Source organism: Gossypium arboreum, chromosome 4 (assembly GCF_025698485.1).
Source record: "Gossypium arboreum isolate Shixiya-1 chromosome 4, ASM2569848v2, whole genome shotgun sequence".
NCBI lineage: Eukaryota > Viridiplantae > Streptophyta > Magnoliopsida > Malvales > Malvaceae > Gossypium > Gossypium arboreum.
Window position 1 is genome coordinate 108,721,478 of NC_069073.1, and position 17,804 is coordinate 108,739,281.

At 33.4% G+C, this 17,804-nt stretch overlaps 1 protein-coding gene across 2 annotated transcripts; it reads left to right on the forward strand.

Moving 5' to 3' along the window:
* The first annotated feature begins 2,523 nt into the window (after positions 1-2,523).
* Positions 2,524-4,996, forward strand: LOC108460927 (transcription factor DIVARICATA-like). 2 transcript variants are annotated; one of them, XM_017760634.2, is made up of 3 exons: positions 2,526-2,687; positions 3,482-3,839; positions 4,097-4,996. In XM_017760634.2, exons 2-3 carry the CDS (start codon positions 3,586-3,588, stop codon positions 4,596-4,598), a joined length of 756 nt encoding a protein of 251 aa, XP_017616123.1. In that variant the 5' UTR covers positions 2,526-2,687; positions 3,482-3,585; the 3' UTR covers positions 4,599-4,996. The 2 variants fall into 2 exon arrangements, with proteins under 2 accessions (XP_017616122.1, XP_017616123.1); XM_017760633.2 differs by having other exon boundaries at positions 2,524-3,839.
* Positions 4,997-17,804: the final 12,808 nt, after the last annotated feature.

Genomic DNA, 17,804 nt, shown 5'->3' on the forward strand with positions numbered 1-17,804 from the left:
ACTGGCTCGTATGAGCATCTGGTGTGTATCGATTGAACTAGGTCTTATGAGCATCTGGTGTGTTTCGGTTGGAATATAGATGTACTCGTATCTGTAAGTCGTTCATCAGATTGTAAATCTTGGAAAGGTAATTTGTTTAGTGAATTTGATGGTTTTGTCATGTATTTGAGTTTTGAATTGAATTTTACAACTCACCAGTTGAGATTGTGGATGACAGGGAACACATATAGTTGTAGTATTATTTGACTTGTTGTACTTATTTCGGTAAGATTTATCATTTTAGTCAGTCGAGCTTACTAAGCTTCAATGAGCTTACTTGTGTTATTTTCTGTTCTTATAGATATTTTGAAGATTGGAAGGTCAGATTGGCACTCAAGTCACACTATCCCCCCATTTTTGGTAGTTTTTGGAATGTTCATTTTGGATTATATGGCATGTAATAGCCTTGTATATCATTACTATTGTTTTGATATGTAAAATGTTAAAATATGATCTTAAATGCAAATAGTCAACTTATGTGATTTATATGAATGAGGTCTGATGTTTAAGTGCAAGATCATGGTAAGTGTGTTTGGAATATTATGATTGAGATGCCTATGTTTGGAATATTGGTTAAATGTGAGATGGTATTATTTAAAATGCCTTGAATGATAATTCTTTTTGTTGTAAAATTGTATATACTTGTGGTATCAATGAGGATGCATTGGTTAGGCACTTAAGATGGTTGATTTAGCATGCTTTTAGCTTGTTTAATGTCACTTTGAATAGGTATTTTGGCTGGTAAATGGATTACTTAGAGTCCAAGTAAGCTTGAATTGGTAAACTTGTTGTTTAAGGTTCATGTTGGGTCTACACGGCCTGAGACACGGGCGTGTGACTCAGCCATGTGAGACACATAGCCTAGCGACACAGCCATGTGTCATTTGATGAATTATTTAGGGTGCAAGTCAGTGAGTTACAAAGCCTAACACACGGCCTGGCACACGAGCGTGTGACACGGCCATGTGACCCTACTTAGAGAGTTTCACGGGTAGGAACACGGGTTGAGACACAGCCATGTGTCCCTAGTTCAATTGTTACACGGCCCAAGACATGGGCATGTTTCTCAGCCTTGTGAGACACACGGCCTGGCCACATGGCCGTGTGACCCTTGTTTTGTAGATTTTTTATCTTTTTCCTAAACTTTCCAAACTGATTCAAATTGATCCCAATTTGTTTCTAAACTATTTTTAAGGGCTCAATTCAGGGACTATATGTATGTGTATGAATAATTTATTATGTGATTACAATTGAATGATATAAGGTTCAAATGTTTTTGATTGTTTAGTAATACTCTGTAACCCTAATCCGACGACGGAAACGAGTTAAGGGTGTTACAGAAAGAGAGAAGGGCAAGATATATTCTCTAGAGTAGGTGAGAAAGTAGAGAAGGTTATGATGTACAATGTCTTACAGAAAACAAAATGATAAGACATTTTACTATAAAACTTGTTTTTTAAAAGTTGACTTGTACATTATTTTTACATTAATGCACTTGTTTTATCGAACCAAACATAAAAAAAATTGATTTGGATTTGGCAATAAGAAATTTAGCCCTTAAAGTTTACATATTTTTCAATTTAATGTTAATTTTAACAAATTTATCTCACTACATTTGTGTAAATTAAGGCTAAATTTGTTGAATTTTTTAGAATTAAGACTAAAATGACAAAATATGTAAACATCGAAGGCTAATTTTGTTGCTATATCAATCAAAGTATTACTATTGACAGATGACATAAATGTCATTTTTTTTAACAATCTCATTATAGATTTTGATGATATCTACTTTTTTTAATATAATGCCTAGAACAACTCATAGCCCCTCCCCAACCCTTAAATAGGAGGATAATACGCTTCAGCACACTCAAACCCACATCTTCCTACACTAACATCAATGTCTATGTTAATTGAGCTAAAATTCAATCAACACATTAACGTCGTTATTAATTGTTATTACATTGCTCACTTTCGAAACTGACGAGGATTAAATTGCTTTAATATTTTTTAGAGCGATCAATTTGCTCAATTTCAAAATTGGGAGAATAAAAAATCCTTTTAACTAAATATACATTAATCTAATTCTTATATATATTTTAACTAGTTAATATGAATAAAGTTATTTGATAATTTTACTTCCAAATACAAAAATTAAAAGTAACTAAATCTCAACTTTTATGTTTAGTAAAAAAAACGAGTATTTTATTTTATTCCACAAGTAGTCTTAAAATATTGACATATATCTTTGTTTTAATATTTTATTATATTCTTATAGAATACTTATCAATATCTCACCAAAATCTAAAAATTCCACTGTCAATTAATAATTTCTCAAAAAATATATTTAATACTTTTAACTTCAAAATCAAATTTCTCTACTAATTTTGTAATGAAAAAGCACATTTCACCTCCCATTAAAACTTTGGATGACACGAAGGACAAACATCTCACGTGCCAAAATTGGTCATCTCCAAATAAAAAGACCAGAAAACCAAACATCCAATTTCATTCACCAACAAGCCAAATGTCCGTCGATGTCTCTCTTCTGATTGGCCATCACCCTTCCCTCATAATATTTTAGAGAAAAAGAACGTTGCTTTGGCCACAGTAGCGCCCACAATCTCCGTTTTCTTCAACACCAATCACAAGTTAGCAGCTTTGACCCCTCTCTTTCTCTCTGCCTTCACTTTCAGTCTCATCATTCTCTGTTTCATAGTTTTGTAAGCAGTACAAAATATAACTCAAAAGAGTGTGCTTATAATTCATTTCTATCATGCACTCTCTCTTTCTTCTCCTTGCTTTTGCTTTATCTTCCTAACAAAATATAAACTGCTAAAGATTTCCCCCCACTTTTAGCTCTCCAATTCTCTAGAACCTTCTTTGTTTTGTTTTATTGTTTTTGCTTTCTTCATCGATTTACTGCGTTCTTTTTTTTTTTCCAGTTTGTGTTTAAATCTATGATCTGGGTTTTTAAATTTTAATCTCTATATCAATTTTCTAGTTGTAATTGTAGTATGTAATTTTGGATCTACTATGTATGTCTAGGGTTTTTCATTTATATTTGCAAAGATCTGCTTTTTTCTTCTTTTTTTTTTCTACCAGCTCTCGAATTTTCCTTGGGTTTTGGAAAGTTCACTTTTTTGAGATTCCTCAACTTAATCTTGTGTGAAAAAGGGTTCCGAATCCATTTTAATGTTTTTATGATTTGATATTTCGTTGCTAATTTAAAACAGCCTTACTTCTCTGCATTTATCTAATTTGGTTTTTCTCTCTCTTTGAACAATTTCATTCAAAGAGGGAGAAAAGCATAGTTTTCTTCTTTCTTTTTTTGCGTACGGGCAAATCATCTTTGGCAGTTTACATAACCAGTAACAAATGAATAGGGGACTTGAAATTCTCTCTCCAGCCTCTTATTTACATACTTCCAATTGGTTTTTTCAAGAGAGTAAAGGTACTAAATGGACGCCTGAAGAGAACAAGTGCTTTGAAAATGCTTTGGCTTTATATGATAAAGATACCCCTGATCGATGGATTAAGGTGGCATCTATGATTCCTGGAAAAACAGTTGGGGATGTCATCAAGCAATACAGAGAATTGGAAGAAGATGTGAGTGATATAGAGGCTGGCCTGATTCCAATCCCTGGATATAGCAGTGATTCTTTTACATTGGAGTGGGGTAATGATAGTCAAGGCTTTGCTGGATTTAGACACTATTACACTCCTGGTAAAAGAGGGACTGGGTCTCGTTCTTCTGATCAAGAAAGGAAGAAAGGAGTGCCATGGACTGAAGAAGAACACAGGTAACTGCTAGCCCTTTTTTTTGGTTCTTTATATATTTGACAATTATGATCAGTCCTTAGGATATCAGGTATCAATGGAGTTTCCTGTTTGAATCTTGCAATTGTTATGAATGTTGACAATGTGGTTGGTTGGTAAACACTGTGTATGTTTTGTTGGTGCATGTCGCTTTTCTTGGTTGTGCAAATTCTGTACCGTTCAATGGTTTTCAGCATTTTTCCTAGCGGCTTATGATGTTTGACTTGATGATTAATGACAGACAATTCTTAATGGGTCTTAAAAAGTACGGTAAAGGGGATTGGAGAAATATTTCACGCAATTTCGTGACTACTCGAACACCGACTCAAGTGGCAAGTCATGCTCAGAAATACTTCATCAGGCAGGTAACTGGGGGGAAAGACAAGAGGAGGTCCAGTATCCATGATATCACAACGGTTAATGTCCCTGATACTCCCTCTTCGTCACCGGATCGCTGCAAGCATTCGTCTTCAAGTGATTCTTCTGCAGTCATACAGGCACAGCAGCAAGCTAAACTAGCCACAACTAAAGAGATCGACTTTGAATGGAAGCAACAAAATGGAGCAACTATGGTTTTCAACCGGACGAGTAATTGCAATGCTTTCCTGTCCCCTTTCTGTGGGATTTCATCATACGGACCCAAGCTGGAGGAACAAAATTTGCTTGGAGAAACTCTTCCCAGATCTCAATTCGGATCTTACAACACTCATTTCCAGATGCAGTCAATGCAACAACATCAATAAACTCGGTGATAATGTGGGAAGACTTTTCTCAAGGTATTATTATTAGTTAAAAGAGATGAAGATGAAGCCTACTAGTGATGTGTATATCTTGGAGATGCATTTTAGTCCGTAGTTTCCACTTAAAGAGAGATCAGTTAGGTGGTTTTGTGATTTATCATTCAAATTCTGAATCATTGAACCAAAAAGATAAAAGCTTATTTACTTGAAGCTTGGGCTCTTGTTAATTCTAGTCTAGTCGTGTGTCTGCATCATCTGTTGTAACCTGTTATTCTTAGATTGATTGTGTGTTCTATAGATACCACCATGTGGATCCGAGTCCTCTGCAAAATGACAGACTGTACTATAGAGGCTTAAAATTTGATATGAGCCTGAAATAATTCATATTTCCTTGCTTCAAACACTGATGTTCAGCACCTTAACTTGGGACAACATGAAGAAATCCATGGATCAGCTTTGGTGTTTTAGCCACAAGGGGTTATCTTGTTGTTGCTTATGAGTTTGCTCTGAAGCAGTTAATAAGGCTATTGTAATGAAATAATATTGTGGTTTAAAAGGATATATGGCCAAAGTGGAAGCAGGTGATTTGAGCAATATGCCATGTCAAATGTTGATCTATCTGACTCACAATGCATGCTTTTTTAAAGATATAGTTTAATGACTGTGCTTAATGGTGATGTCTTTTTGGCAAATTCGGGTTTATATTTTAGTAGCAAATTCCTTGTTGGCAATAAAGAAAAAAAGGAAGTAAATGGTAGTTTAATTAGTTGACTGATGTTGATAATAGAATCTTGACTGATCCAAGGTTAAGAACCACTAATCAAAGCATCTCATTCTTCCATTCCACTTCGATTTTAAACTGATTATTTTTGCCAAAGACTCACTGATTCTTTTTTCAAACCCCCCCACTCCCATTTTTTTAATGGTCAGTGAAGGAATCTTAGCATCATAGATCAATGATTCTCATCTATCTTCTTCTATTATGGTGGGATTTTGGAATTGGAATTTAGGAATACCAGATCATATGTGACCGCATCTTTTGTCTCCATTTTCCTTTTCTTCAGGATGGACCTCAAAGGTACCTGCAAAAAAATAATAATAATAACAATAATAGTAGTATCCATGGCTTTTCATTTGGGTCAAAGCACTAAAAATTTTGTAAGCATCTTGGTCCTGGTTAGTGCAGTGAGGGATCCTGATGTGATCTGTAACCCGTATTACTTTTTCTAAAGTGTTACTTTTTTTTTTTTTTTTTTTTTTTTCATTATGCCTGCTTTTCCATTGTTCTTTGCTGTTCCAACAGGCTTCATGAAAACCTCGGTGGCCACCGTATTGCTACCACAATGCATGTATAAATTTCGGTCCCACCAACTTGTCAAACAAATTAAAGGCAGCATGGAGCCATATATTAAGTAAAACAAACTTTTTTTTTTTATTATTTTCTGTTGGATGAATTAACTGTCCATCCACTCTCTTTTCTTGCAAGTTGCATAGGGAAAGCACTTCGGTCACTTTATTCTAAAATTTTCAATCAAAAATGCCCTCAGCTTCTTTAAGCCCTTGGGTATTTTTGGGACCGCACAGATCCCACTCTGCTCTCTTTTTTTTCCTCTTCAAATTGAAAACTCTGATTACTTTTCCTCTGTTACTATTATTATTTGAATTCAGAAGGTAGATATTTAATTTTGTCCAGATTATTTCAGTTTGAATTATACGTTAATTAACCCTTAATAATAGTCGGAATAATTGGTTTTAAACTTGATTTCACATAGACCTATTCATGGGTCGGGTCACCCAACCCGTCTATAAAGTGAGAGGGTTTGAGTAAAAATATAGGTCCGAAAAATAGACTTGAACAAAAAAATAAATGGGTTGGGCATTGGGTAAGCCATTTTCGCCCAAGACTAACTTGAATCTACAAAAAGACAAAAAAAATGCTATTTTCTGTTGTTTTAATGTTATTTTGTTGTTTTCTCCTTATTTTGATACAATTTCACTATTATGTTACTACTATTTTGTTGTTATTGTTTAGATATTGTCTAACATTTATCTTATTGTTAATTTTGTTATTATTTTAAAGGTATTTACTTGTTTAGTTGCATTTATTTTAGTGTTATTTAAGTATACATATTTTTAAAATTTATTTTCAATTTGTTAGGAAATATTTATTTTAATATTTTTAGTATTTTGATGTATTATATATATTTAAAAATATATAAAATTAATATAGGAGGGCAAAGCTAGCCCGGATTTTAGTATTTTTATCCTGGCCAGACTTGGGTAAAATTTTAGGCCCATTTTTCAGGTCAAACTGAGCCTGGGCCTAGCAAATGGGCCTAATTTTTTTGGTTGGGTTCGATTCGGCCCATAAACACCTCTAATTTGGCATTAGTTCTACTTATTCAGTATTGAGCAGAGGTGTTCATGTGTCAACCCGGGCTCATCCAAAATTTTAGGCCTATTTGCTAGGCACGACTCGACCCAAAAATCGGCCTAAATTTTTGTCCAAGCCCGGACCACTTGTATTAATTTTTTATATTATTTTAAAAATATATATAGTATATCAAAATACTAAAAACATTAAAATAAATGTTTCCTAACAAATTGAAAATAATTTTTAAAAAATATATACTTAAATAACACTAAAGTGCAACTTAACAAGCAAATGCCTCTAAAATAGTAAAAAAAAAAATAGCAATAAAATAAGAGTTATACAATATCTAAACAATAATAACAAAATAGTAGTAACATAATAGTAAAATTGTAAAAAATAGTGAAAAAAAAAAGAAAAGAAAATAACAACAAAACAGTAAAAAAAAAAGAGAATATTAAAAAAAAGAACAACAATTTTTTTTGTGCATATCCGGGTCAGGCTCGAGCAAAAAAAAGCCTTACCTGAGGCCTTATTTTTCTACCCAAGTTTATTTTTCAGTCATATATTTTTACTCAAACTCTTATACTTTTCGAACGAGTTTTCGAGCTAAACTGGATGACCCGACCCATAAACAGATCTAATATTAGGTTATCTCTCTCCCTATTATCGGATACCTAATTTCAACAAAAGAAAATTGAAAAATAAATATATTAGGTTGAATTTCGATTTGAATTGTTTGGCTCACATTTTATATTTAATTATTAAAATTTGAGGTTTATTAATTTGGCTTGAATTAGTGGATGTATTTTGGAACTTGATTACAATGTTGGAATTGGATCTAATTAAATAATGTGAGACCAATTTAATTTACCCGTTTAGTATGGATGAATATTTAAATATCCATTATGTTTTGGGTTCGGATTTAAGAAGCTCAATTTAATTTGGATCCAACTTTAATGAGTAAGTATAATAATACTTGAGCCCAATTTTAGATCCAACACCTTTGCATGGATAGAATCTCCCGCGCCACTTAGAAACATTGATGTTTTCTTATGTTAGAATTATAATGAAATGTGATTCTTTAGGATGTTATTGTTTGCAAGATAATGACTTCTAAAGAAATGTTGCATTCCAAGAAAGTAGGTAAATTTTTGTATGCCAAGCCAATTTCAATTAATTAAATTCTTTAGATAATCAGAAATTTCCATCATACCACGTCCTCTTAGGATTTCTTTCTTTTGGACTTTTCTTGCTGTTATTTATTAGCATTTAATAATTTTATTATTTATTTTTAAATGATTGATTCTTCTCCATTTCTTATGCACCAATTGCAACAAAACGTGAAATTGAAATCTTATATAAGATTTAGATCTAAAGGATTTCAACACATGAACTAATAAGTTTTGGAAAATCTTGGAACCTAAATACGTAAATTTTGTAAAAGAACCATTACTTTTTAATCTATAAAGATTTGTATATACAAATCTCAAATAAATAAAATTCACAGAACACAAGATCTACAAACTAGATTGCTCATGAACATGAATCAAACACAAAAACAGGTAAGTAATTTCACACAAATGCTAACAAACAAAAATGTTTTTTTAAAATGTAGATTTTTTCTACTCCAAAATGTTTTTTTGGAAGAGAAAAAAAAGTTTCGAGAGTTCAAAATTTTTTATTATTTTAAATATTTTCTTTTAGGATTTAGGTTTTAGTTGTTTAAAAAAAAATTTTAAAAAATATTCTTCCCAAAACAGAGGCGCTTGAATGCTGCTGAAGAGTCATCAACTATCAAAACCTATTTGTCAAATGTGCACGAAACAAACACACGCTGATAATAAGGCATCAAAAACCTTGTTAATACAAGAATGGTAAATAGATGATAATATATAAATTTCATGATTTGGCTCCCAGGGCTCTTAGTTTGTATTTTGAATGATCTTTCATATGCTTATCATATTTCATTCTCATTTATGCAAATAGAGATTTCATTTCTTTATATCATTCATACCTAGTGCTAAAGTGGTATGTTCTTGACCCACAAAGCTCTAAAGAACTAGCAAATAACGTGCGTCCAACGTAAAAATAACTTTGATATAACGAATCCTATAGCATACCAACTATACCCAAAAATTTATTTAAGAGTGTTTAATAAGACATTCTCAATACCATTAACTTGGATATATATATTTTCTTCATTCTTTTCATTATATTTTCATATACACACCATATCACTAGCATATACATACATATACATATATATTATCACAATAATGTCATCAAATTCACAAAGCATATCATACCTTTCATGCGATCAATTACCAATATTATTTCATTTTCTAATTCAATTGGAATAACACACATTTACTTACCCTTGAATATTAACCATTCTATAGACACAATTAGTTAATGAAATCATGTAATGAAAGCAAATTAAGTTAGCACAAATTGATATTGAGATTTGCCCGTTGTATTTTCTTTTCACTTCGCCTTCAAAGTTTCGCTGTTGTCTTTAACTACAAGGACATAACTATAATAAAATATGAATGCACATTTTCATTCGGGTCCCCTAGAAACCTAATGTGAAAATAAAATAAAAATAAAATAAAGAACACACAGATTTTACGTGGAAACCCTTTTGAGAGAAAAATCACGGGCAGAGGAGAAGAAAATTCACTATGTCGAATTCGAATAATTACAAGAGGAATAGACTATGTCTATTTATAGGCTTATAAAGCCATATTCTAGTAAGATTGAAACACCTTATTCTAATAAATATAAAATAGATGAAGTCTAATAAGGTTTAAAAAACCTTATTCTAAAATAAAATAAAAGAAGTGTAGTTCTGTATGGATTTTACTTTTATTTTATTTTGCCACTGTATTTTATTTAAATAAGGATTTGGGTCATTTAATTCTAACAATCTCCACCTTGACACAAATTCTCAATGAACAAGTTCTTCATCGCGAACTCTCAACGAACAAGTTCTCCACCTCTTCCATAAAACCCCTTAAGGGTTTAACTTCAATAATGAACACCAACCAAGTCTAAGCAATGCTCAAACTTGGTTATAAGAAGTAACTTAGTCATCATATATGTAGGATTTTCATGAGTACTAATTTTGCTCACAATAAAATCACCACAAGCAATAATATCATGAACAAAATGATACTGAACATCATTATGTTTTGTTCTCTCATGAAACATTTGATCTTTTGTAAGGAAGATTGCACTCTGACTATCACAAAATACTGTACTGATTTGAAGGTCTTCATTGAGTTTACTAAAGATTCCCTTCAACCAAATAGCTTCTTTACAAGCCTCAGTAATCGCCATGTACTCAGCTTCAGTGGTAGACAAAGTGACTGTAGTTTGCAAAGTGGCTTTCCAACTGATTGTACAACCTCCAATTGTAAAGAGATAACATGTGAGAGATCTTTTTCTATCAAGGTATCCACCAAAATCAGCATCAACATACCCAATGACTCCATCTCTAGTTCTTCCAAACTATAAGCAAACATCAGTAGTACCTCGTAAGTATCTTAAAATCCACTGAACTGTTTTCCAGCGTTCTTTACCAGAATTTGCCATGTATCTGCTAACTGCACTGACTGTATATGATAAATTTGGACGTGAACAATCCATAACATACATGAGAGATCCCACTGTACTAGAGTATGGAACATGTGACATGCACTCAATCTCATCATCTGATTGTGGAGACAAAGCCGATAAAAGTCTGAAATGGGTTGTTAAAGGAGTACTAACAGGCTTAACACTTTGCATATTGAATCTGCAAAGAACTTTCTCAATGTACCCCTTCTAACTTAGGTACAATTTACTTACTTTTTTATCTCTGAGAATTTCCATACCAAGTATCTTCTTTTCTAGTCCCAAATTTTTCATCTCAAATTCTTCACTTAGTTGGGCTTTGACCTTTCTTATCTCTTATTTATCTTTTACTGCTATCAACATGTCATCAACATAAAGAAGTAGATATACGAAAGAACCATCACTGTTTTTCTTAAAGTAAACACAACTATCAAAACTACTTCTTTTCAAATCATGAGAAGCCATAAAGGAATCAAACCTGTTGTACCATTGTCTTGGTGACTATTTCAAACCATAAAAAGACTTTTCCAGCAAGTAAACATAGTCCTCTTTTTTTGTGACTGTAAAACCCTCTGGTTGTTGCATGCAAATGTCCTCCTCAAGTTCTCCATGCAAAAATGAAGTTTTTACATCTAACTGCTTAAGCTCTAAATCTTGCATGGCCACAATACCAAGCAAAGCTCGAATCAAACTATGCTTCACAACTGGGGAGAACGCATCTGTGAAGTCCACTCCTGGAATTTGACTGTAACCCTTTGCAACAAGCTTTGCTTTATATCTGGGTTCTTCAACTCCTAGAGTTCTTTTTTTTCTTTTTCAGCACCCATTTACAACGAACAGCTTTTTTACCTTTAGGAAGTTTCACAAGATCCCATGTTTTGTTTCTGTGGAGTGATTCTATCTCCTCTTACATAGCAAACATCAACTTTTCTGAGTCTTCACAGCTAATTTCCTCAGAATAATTAGATGGCTCTTAGTTTGCATATATATCTTCAGCCACATTTAAAGCATAAGCATCTAGATTAGCCTCGACATATTTCTTTGGAGGTTTAATTTCTCTTCTAGTTCTATTTTTGGCAATAGAGTATTGTGGTGAATAAGCAACTCTATTATCAATTTTTGTATTGGCTTGAAGAGTCAACTTTGTATTAATCTGATGGTCTACCTGTTTTTGATTTTCTTTATTCGAAGAGTCTTTAAGAAATAAGTTAGGTAGCATAGTAGTTTCATCAAAAACGACATCTCTGCTAATCACAACTTTTCTATTTTCAGGACACCATAACTTATACCCTTTTACACCGGCTTTGTAACCAAGAAAAACACATTTAATAGATCTCAGTTCTAATTTTCCATTATCAAATGAGCATACGCAGGACACCCAAAGATCTTTAAGTCAGAATAATTAGCAGGATTACCAGACCATACCTCTTGTGGAGTCTTTTTCTCAATGGCAATGGATGGAGATCGGTTGATCAAAAAACATGCAGCAGAGGCCGCTTCAACCCAAAACGACTTTGGTAAGTTGGCATTTGACAACATACATCGAACCTTCTCCGTGATCGTTCTATTCATTCGTTCTGCAATGCCGTTTTGCTGTGGAGTATGACGAACTATCAAGTGTCTCACGATCCTTTCTGACTTGCACAATCTATTAAACTCATCAGAATAGAACTCTAAGCCATTTTTTATGTGGAGGTATTTTATTTGTTTTCCCGTCTGTTTTCAACCATAATTTTCCAAGACCTAAATGCGGAAAACACATTGCTTTTCTGATTCAGGAAGAACGCCTAAACTTTTTTGGAAAAATCATCAATAAAAGTTAGCATATAATTAGCTCCACCTCTCGAAGGCACTCTGGATGGCCCCCACAGATCAGAATGAATATACTCCAACATTCCCTTCGTGTTATGAATTCCTCTGGTGAATTGAACTCTCTTTTGCTTCCCAAAAACACAGTGCTCACAAAACTTTAGTTTGCAAATTCCTTACCCATCAAGAAGTCCTATTTTGCTCAATTCTACCATGTCATTCTCACTCATATGCCCTAGGCGCATATGCCAAAGTTTAGTAATATCATCATCTAACAAGGAAGATGAAGCGACAACTGCATCACCAGTAACAGTAGAAACCTACAAAACATATAACTTGGTAGTCTTTCTCTGCCCTTTCATCACAACAAGGGAACCTTTGGAAATCTTTAAAACTTCATTTTCAGCTGTGTATTTGTACCCTTTTGAATCAAGAGTACTCAATGAAATTAATTTTCTCTTCAATTTTGGAACATGTCATACGTCACTAAGTGTTTTGAAAACTCCATCAAACATCTTAACTTTAATTGTTCCAACACCTGCAATTTTACATGAAGCATTATTTCCCATCAAAACAACACCTTTAGACATTGTGTAACAACCCAGTTTTGGGGCTAGTCGGAACTGTGGTTTCAAGACCATAAATTTGAAGTCGAGAAAATTATTTTATTGTTATTTTAGAGTTATAACATGTTTATATTAGTGCATAAAAAATTTGATGAGTTAATTTTGACGTTTGTGAGCCCAATTGTGAAAAATGACTAAATCGCATAAAGTGCAAAAGTCTTAAATTGATAGCTAAGGGTGTTAAATTGTTAAGAATCTTAATTTGGGGTTCTTTGAAGGGCAAAAAGACCCTTAGATATTAGCTTGGCCGGTCATGAGAGATAAAAATGTTAAAAAGTCAACATTAGGTAATTGGATGACATAATGTGTAATAAAATAATGCCAAAGCCTAGCTATCACCTTTTCTTTCATTCTTCTTCATTACCATCGATTTTTCAGCTATTGGGGGTTTTGAGCTTCAAAACTTTCAGCAACATATTCCTCTTGCAAGTAAGTGATTCACATACTTGTTGTTGACGATTTTTGCATTTTTTGACCCCTTGAAACACGAGCTTTCAAATGAGGGGACTATTTTACAAAATGGTTGAAAGTATAGGATTTTTCAATGAGAGTAAATAAGTTGTTTTCTAAATTTTTATTGAAGAATATGAGTCTTGGTTGTGAAATAAATAACTTTCGTTAAGGGATTTCTCATGAAAATCCTAATTGGACCATTTTGTAAAAGTTTGTAAAATAGATAGTAATGTTGTGAAATATTGGAAATTTAGGGTTTTTATAAGAGAGATAAATGGTAGTTAGTTTTGGATGATAAGGAAATTCGGTAAAAATCGATTTTCGGACCTAGGGGTAAAATGGTCATTTTGCAAAAGTCTAGGGGAAAAATGACTCAAATATAGATTTATTGAATGCCTAGATTGATAAAATGATTAAAGGTGTGAATTTTGTTATTATAGGTCAAGAAATTCAAAATTCAAACTTAGACCGGGGGAAGGCTCAGCAAATTGATTAGACTGACTAGTCGCCATATTTTGTAACCCGAGGTAAGTTGTATAAAAATAACACAACTACATTGTCATTATATGTGTTGAATTGATTTAGCATGAATTGCTTGATTGTGGAAATGAGAATGTATGAAGACAATTGAAATAGTAACATTCCCGGTTGAACCATAGGAAATAAATCGAATATTCATGCCGTGACATATGGGTTATTGCGAACTAGTGTAAGACCATGTTTGGGACATGGCATCGGCATTGAGACAAGAGCTAGTGTAAGGCATGTCTAGGACATGCATCGGCTATGAGATGAGCCAATGTAAGACCATGTCTGGGTCATGGCATCGGCATTCTACCCTATGTTTGAGGCTTAATGAATATCCAGTAGTGTTCCGAATGGTTCAATGGTGAGAGTTATGGTTTAAGATCATGAGAAAAGTATAATCGTGTTGTGAATAATACAGGTACCTATTCGTTATATATATATATATATATATATATATATATATATATATAAGATGAGAGTTCGATATATGCTTTATGATGGGTATTGGATAGTGATGAGTAAGTTATGCTTATGCCTACTTTTGTATTAAGAGCATGTTGTTAAATCATAAAATTGTTGTTATATATTTGTATGCTTCTTACTAAGCTTTATGTTTACCCCCTCTCTTCTCCATTTCCTTGTAGTGTCGCCTAAATAGCTCGGGGATTCAATGAACGTCGGGGGCTACGATCACACTATCATCCGGTGCACTCAGTATAGTTATAATCCTTGTTTTGTATATGGCATGTATAGGATTATACTTTAATGTTATGTGTCATTGAGAAATAGCCAAATGTGTTGACTTGGGATAAATCCCTTTATTTTGTATAAGGCCATGAATAATGGTCAATACTCATTTTGATTTATAAATAGAAGTTGATATTTTCATGGATGAGTAAATTGCACAAATGAAATGTTGTCCATTATGGCTATTTTAGCTATGTGATTTACCTTTGTTTTGGCATAGAGTGATTTTATGCAGGTTATGTATGTAAGGGTGACAAAGAGGCTTGGTAAATAGTCTCATTTTGTCCATATGGGTAGGCACATGGGAGTGTGTCTAGGCCGTGTGTGACACACGGTGCGCCACATAGGCATGTGATCCGGCCGTGTGTCCCCTGCATATAAAAATTTGTAAGTCAGTATGCATAGTAGTAAACGCATGAGTAGAGACACGACCATGTGTCTCAGCCATATGAATGACATGACCTAGAACACGGGCGTGTGCCTTGGTCGTGTGACCCTTAAGAATTGTTGACGTCAAAAATATAATGTCCAAGTTTTTGCACATGGGCTAGGACACGGGCATGTCATGGCCGTGTGAAGGACACGGGCCAGGGACACGGGCGTGTGCCAGGCTATGTGAAATCCCCTATAGATGTGAATTTAGAATTTATTCCACACAGGTAGAAGACACGGACATGTCCCTGTATTGCTTAGGCCGTGTGAGCCACACGGGCCAATAGCACGACCATGTCGAATTGGTCACATGGGCATGTTGCCCCTTCCACACGGGCGTGTTGCCCCTCCACACGGCCATGTACCCCTGTGTCTAGTAATATTTTTTCGAGTTTGTAGGAAGAACCGAATCATTCCCGAATGGTTTTAAATGAATGTTTGGAGCCTCGTAGGGCTTTGTTATTAAGTTCTTGATAAATATCGAAAAGTTTTAAATTTGACCTAATTTTGGTGACTCGAAAATGTGAGAAATATGTGTTCAAGTTGGGTAACGCCTCGTATTCTGTCCCAGTGTGGGGTGTTACACACTGTTTCATAAGTTGTAAACTAATCTCGAATGGGACTCATGTGGAAATTGCAGCCTTAATCAAGTATCCACTCCTCGCTGACTTTAGAATTGTTGACAGAAGCGACTAGAAGTTCACCATCGCTGTACTCTTCTACAACATTAGCTTCACCAGAATTTTCTGATTGTTTTCCCTTTTGATTCGCAACGTCCCTTTTAATCTTGTTCTGTAGCATATAGCACTCAAATTTAATGTGCCCTTTCTTCTTGCAGAAGTTACAAGTTTTACCTCTGTTTGAAGACTTCGATTTACCCTTAGATCTATTGTGAGAATTTCGTTCCTATGTCTTTCCACGATTATCGTCAACATTCTGATCTTGTCTCCCGCGAACAATGACACCCTCTCCATGAGAGTCAGGTTTAACCACAAGATGCCTCATCTTATCATACGAGGTCAAAGAATCATAAACCTCATCAACTGTGAGAGACTCGCGGCTATATAAAATTGTGTCTCTAAAGGTTGAATAAGACGGTGGCAACGTGTAATGGCCTAAATTCAAGGTTATCGGAACAATGGTTTCGTAACCATAGATCCGATTTAAAGAGAAATTTATTTCAATATTTTTTCTTGAAAATTGATATGATAGGAAAATCGTATGAAAATATTGATAGGAAAATTTTATCGATTTAGTGATTAGTTAGAAAAAGAAATTATTGAAGAAATTGGGTAAAATAAGGTATCGGGACCTCTATCTCGTAAAATCGAGTCAAAAATAATTTTATAAATATTTATGAAATGTTATTAATGTGGTATTAAAATTTCGTTAGGAAATTTTAATGTTTGGGTAGTCAATTAAATGAAAAGGACTAAATTGTAATAGGTGTAAAAGTTGCTAGAGTGATTAAATAGCTTAAGAGTCTAATGAGAAAAGATTTAAAAGGCAATTAGACCCAAAAGTTATTTGGGCTGGACGGCAAGGGTATGAAATCAGCAGAAAAATTGATAAATTAAGGGTAAAATTGGAATATTGCAAAATTAACTAAATAAAACTAGGACTAAATAGGAAATATCTAGATTTCTCTTCATTTCTCTTCAATTCCAGCAGATAAAAACGCCATAGGAGGGTTCTCTAAGCTGGTATTTCATAATTTTTTCACCAAGTGAGTTAATCCTTGCCTTTTTCTTGTAATTTTTGTGTTTCTAAGACTTTTACAACTAGGTCCTACTATTAAATTCATTAGTTTTTGATTTCATGGATGAAATTGAAAGTCACCATGGTTGAGTGCTGTAATTTTATGATGAAATAGAATGAAATTAAAGCTTTAATTTGTTTATGAGATGATTTTATTAGGCAATTTCAATGGAAATTGATTTTAGGACCTAATTGTGAAAATGTTTGGAATTAAAGTCTATTGCTGAAATTCTGATTGCTAAAGGTTGTAAACTAGTTTAAGGTGATAGAATAAAATGTTAATTGAGAAAAATCAGCTCAATTGAGAGGCTAATTGAGTAGGGACGAAATTATCATTTATTAAAAGCTTAGGGAAAATGGTAATAAACAGACTTGCACTAAAACAGTTTGGACAGCAGCAGTAGACTAACTTTAAAAATCACCAAAAATTGTAGGAATCGAATTAGAAGATGAAAAATATGGAATTAAAGCTTATTGAGTCTAGTTTCTCATAGAAGAAATATTGTAAGCAATGGATTTTTAAATTTTGAAATATAATGAATTTTGTGAGACAAGGTCAGAATGAATTCGGGTTCCCCTGTTCTGACTTTGAAAAATTATAAAAAATTGAATAAAAATAATTAGGGACTTAAATTTATATGTATATAATTCTTAATGAGTCTATTTGTAATAGAAACAAACTAGAACATCATTTGAATTCTGTATAAATAGATAATTTATTTTTAGTGAAGAAGGGTCAGAACTGTTAGACAACTGAACAGGGGTGACTTTGAAGAATAAACTGTACTGATTGGCTAAACTAAAATTCTGAAAATTTTATGGTAAAAACATATATGAGTCTAGTTTCAGGAAAAATTAACGGATCTT